The sequence below is a fragment of the Hipposideros armiger genome, unplaced genomic scaffold (assembly GCF_001890085.2).
Source record: "Hipposideros armiger isolate ML-2016 unplaced genomic scaffold, ASM189008v1 scaffold_48, whole genome shotgun sequence".
NCBI classification, from domain to species: domain Eukaryota; kingdom Metazoa; phylum Chordata; class Mammalia; order Chiroptera; family Hipposideridae; genus Hipposideros; species Hipposideros armiger.
In genome coordinates, this window is record NW_017731398.1 from 11,889 (window position 1) to 15,859 (window position 3,971).

Sequence of the window (3,971 nt, forward strand, 5' to 3'; positions counted from 1 at the left end):
CTGCTGCTCAGAGCTGGCGTCCCAAGCCAATTCCTAACCAACGTGCCCCTTGGCTGGCCCAAGGGGCCACTTTTTAAGGAAGCAGCCTGTCAGGGAGATTTGTGGGGAGAAGATGAAGTAAAGTCATCTGTTTCCTTGGTAAACTAAAGGGTCCTTTCAGGAATAATCTTCCAACTCAGTTGCTGTGTGTTAGCCACATGTCACAGCTCAACATTGGGAAAGAAAGGTGGTGAAAGGAAAAAATGCTTAAGATATGTGCTATGCAAAGAGCTGCCCCAATAGCTGGGGGGTACCATTCTACTCCAGCAGCCATGTTTCTTCCAGAACTGGCCAAGTAGACCCAGCCCTCCCCCTGGGGACTGGGAGTTAGGTTCCAGACTAAATGCCCCCAATCTTCACATTCCTTCGCATGCCATCCCATGGGCACCTCACCTTTGGCAAGTCCAAATCTGAAGTCCTCAACATCACCCCAAACCTGCACCTTTTCCTGTGCTCCCTGTATCAGGCAACTAGCAGGATCACCCCTCCTCACCACCACCTCACTCACTCAAGTTTGTATATTCCTCAACTCTTGCCACATGTGCCCAAGCCAGGTTCACTCCATCTACTAATTTCTTTCACATGTGGTCCACTCCTTTCCACCTGTCCCCGCTACCACCTTTTGGGCCACCACCACCTATCTCCAGGACAGCTGATTGTCTCCTAACGGGTCCTGCCTTCAGTCCTCCCACCCCCATCCTCTGTTTTGAACAATCTCTGCAGTACTCACCTGCTAGAGATATTGTTCTACAATGTGAATACAATCATGGCCTTCCCCTTTAGCTGTTCTCCACTGCCCCGAATGAACTTAAAAGCCCCTGCCTTCCCATCCCAAACACCTTCACCTCCCGAACCAACCAGGGTCGTTCTTTTGTTGCTCCCAGGCCCTTTGCACAAGCTGCTCCTTCCACCGAAAATAGACTATAGACTCTCTGGCCTTTCCTGCGTTGCTCTTTGCTCTTTGTTGTTAATTTAACATTTAACCAGCATTTACTGCGTTAGCAGGCTATGTGCAAATGCTGGGATTTCTCATACGTGGGAGGGGTTACTGGCATCTCCACTGGCACAGGGAGTTGGATGCCTGCCTCTGCCTTCCAGATGCTTCCAATGCAAAAACCTGTGGGACCATCACTTGATGCGTTCCCCTCTCGCCTGGACTCTTTCCCCAACAGGACCCAAGAAGAGCTTAACCAGTCAAGACATCGCTGCTGATACGCCTAGGCCACCCTGCGCATGCTCACTCTGTGGTCCCGCGTTCCAGTCCTCAGGCCGCGCCTCCCCCCAACTGTGAGTGGGAACGTCCGAGGACTCCCGGCGGTTCTCCCCACCCCATTTGCCTTAATGGTACAGTCCGGCGGCGGAAGTCAGCCGTTGGGGCGGGACCTGTTGTTCGCGGCAACGGAAGGGCGAAAGCGTGTGGGTGAGCGGGCTTTTTGGAAGTTGGTGGTGGCGGTGAGCCTGAGGTACCCGTGCAAGAGGGGCTTTGCGCGCGGCTCGGGCGGTGGGACTCAGCCCCGGAGATGAGGGTGAGGGAGCGTGTCTGTGAGGACCGGAGGGACCCCGTCCCGCCGTGGCGTTCTGGTGCTTTCTGTGGCCTGGACGGTGCCCAAGCGCCGCGGTGTCCCGCCGCGTCCCCCCCCCCGCCCCCAGGGCGGGCTACACCTCAGCCCTGCATCAAGACTCAGCTCCTGCGTCCGAGAAATTTCACGCTAACACAGCGTTTTGTCACTCCCACCACGCTAGCCCCAGGAACCTCCTAGTCTGACTTTCTCCCTCCTTTTACGCTGCACGTTGCTGCCAAATTCAGTTCCCCCAAATGCGGCTGTTTCAGCCTTGTCAGATTCTTTCGCTCCCCAAATTTCTGGTTTTCTATGGAATTTGTCGCATGAGGTCTAAATTCCTTAATGGGACATTTGCAGTGTTGGCGGTTGATACCCAGCCTTCTAGCCTTCCTGCGCGCGCCGCGCTGCTGGAACTGGTCCCCTTAAGCAGTCGGCTCGTTTTTCCCCCAAGTACGTTTTGCAAACTCTCCTAGGAGTGGCTTTGTTTAGGATGCTCGCCTTCCCGGGAGCGTGCAGTGAACGCCATCTGGTTATGCTGACCCTCTAAAGTTAGTCTCTTTTAAGTTCCAATTCAAGAGTTCCTCTGCTGGGAAACCTTCACGTTTGAACATTTACGTCTTTAGGCTTCTTTACTTTCTCATTTGTTTTTATACCGTTTAATTGGCGCTTTGCCTGGACAGCGCCATTTGCTTGTCCGTGTATTGATCAAACATTTATTATATGCTCACGTATTGTGCATATATGGATAGTTATATATTTGATATACTGTTAAATGACAGTTTTGTTATATGCAGTGTCCTGGGTCGGTGCTAAAAAAATAGGAGACAATGTGGGCAAAATTATGAATCCGCTTGATTAGGAGACAAGTTTCTAATAAGGAAATTCCAGGGAATTGTCAAGGTTATTTTGTTTGGATAGGAATTGCCTACTCATACTAGTTAATAGTCCTTAGCCTGTTGAGTACCCACCGTGTGTGTTGTCTATAATATGTATGAAGTACTCAGGTAACAGGTAGGGGAGAAAGAAAAAAAAAATCAAGCTTGTTTACTTCTGGAAGTTTCATCACCTCTGACATTTTTGCCTTACAGTTTCATGATATGTGCAACAATGGACCAGAAAATTCTATCTCTGGCAACAGAAAAAACAGCAGACAAATTACAAGAGTTCCTTCAAACCCTGAAAGAAGATGAGGTGAGTACTAGGAAGCATGCTCTGCTAAAAGCAAGTGTCCAACATGATGACAAATTCAAAGGACATGTTAGAAAAATTATTCTGCCACTTCATCTAACCCCCCCCCCCACTCCTCTTAGGAGATAAAGGATTTATTTGATAACAACTCACAGATGTAAAGAAATGGGGGCGAGGAAGAGAAATGGACAACTTAAGGGCATTTGTGTACATTTATACAACTATATAACATTTAAATAATATTTACATATTAATAATAATATGTATGTATATAAGCAAATTAGTACACTTTTATGATCCTTAGCACATTCCTATTTGAAGTTAACATCCAGACTATAGTTATTGAGACATTGGATTTGCCTGTTGATGCCTTTTTCTTTCCCTCCCTCCATCTCTCCTTTTCCTGCTTCGCTCTTTCTTTATATTTTTCCCTAAAGAAGATGAATTTCATAAGAAGTAAAATATTTTGAAATTAATAGTAAGAGAAAATCAACTATGCCTTTACTGTAAGTATATGATTATAAAATGGGACAATAATTACCTAATGTTAGGCTGTTTATTGTGCCTACTCTTACTCTACTGATACACTTTTCTTTTTTCCATAGTAAGTGATTTCAGCTAATTTAGATCCTGCATGGAGAAGAATCCCTTAAGATTAACTTACTCTAGCTAAAATTGTTTGTCTCCCTTTCCTTAATTATTGTCTGTCTCAACCTTTGATTTGTTTGTTTTACAGATTTTTTTTTCCCTGAGTTTTTTTCTGTCACCCTTTCTCCTCCTGCTCTACTGTAAACTGAGTCACATTATCATGTCCTTGTTCATCCTTGTATCCCTAGTGCCTAGGGAAAAGAACGTGCTCAAAAGTATGTGTTGAATGAACGGTATACTCCCAAGAACATAGCTCAAGTACTCAGTAAATGTTTGTAGTATGAATAAACTTCAGTCTTGACAGCCAAACGTCAGGTTAAAGTGTTCCCCGGTCTATCTAAGTGGATATGTTATTTGTGATCTTTGGAGTCTCTGAAGGATATGAACCTGACAGATGAGTTTTTCGTGTTGGGAGTCTAGGTCATTGAGGTAAAGAAATTGTTGGGCTGGCCGAGTGGCTCAGTTGGTTAAGAGCTCGCTCAAGAGTTTGAGCTCTGAGCAACAGCGGTTCGAGTCCAGCCCGAGCTGAGCAGC

The 3,971-nt window shown here is 46.5% G+C and overlaps 2 protein-coding genes across 2 annotated transcripts in view; one reads left to right on the plus strand and one right to left on the minus strand.

Annotated features, from left to right (window-relative positions):
• The window catches only part of RLBP1 (retinaldehyde binding protein 1), a gene marked incomplete at its 3' end in the record, with an annotated part of 11,959 nt that extends 11,494 nt beyond the window's left edge, over positions 1 to 465 (minus strand). Inside the window, exon 1 of the mRNA XM_019639993.1 lies at positions 433 to 465. Coding sequence (XP_019495538.1) covers positions 433 to 465 — 33 coding nt within the window. The remainder of the gene's footprint in view (positions 1 to 432) is intronic.
• A 968-nt stretch (positions 466 to 1,433) lies between these two features.
• Positions 1,434 to 3,971, plus strand: part of FANCI (FA complementation group I) — a 66,804-nt gene continuing 64,266 nt past the window's right edge. Inside the window, 2 exon segments of the mRNA XM_019640096.1 lie at positions 1,434 to 1,502; positions 2,690 to 2,792. Coding sequence (XP_019495641.1) covers positions 2,694 to 2,792 — 99 coding nt within the window. The 5' untranslated portion in view covers positions 1,434 to 1,502; positions 2,690 to 2,693.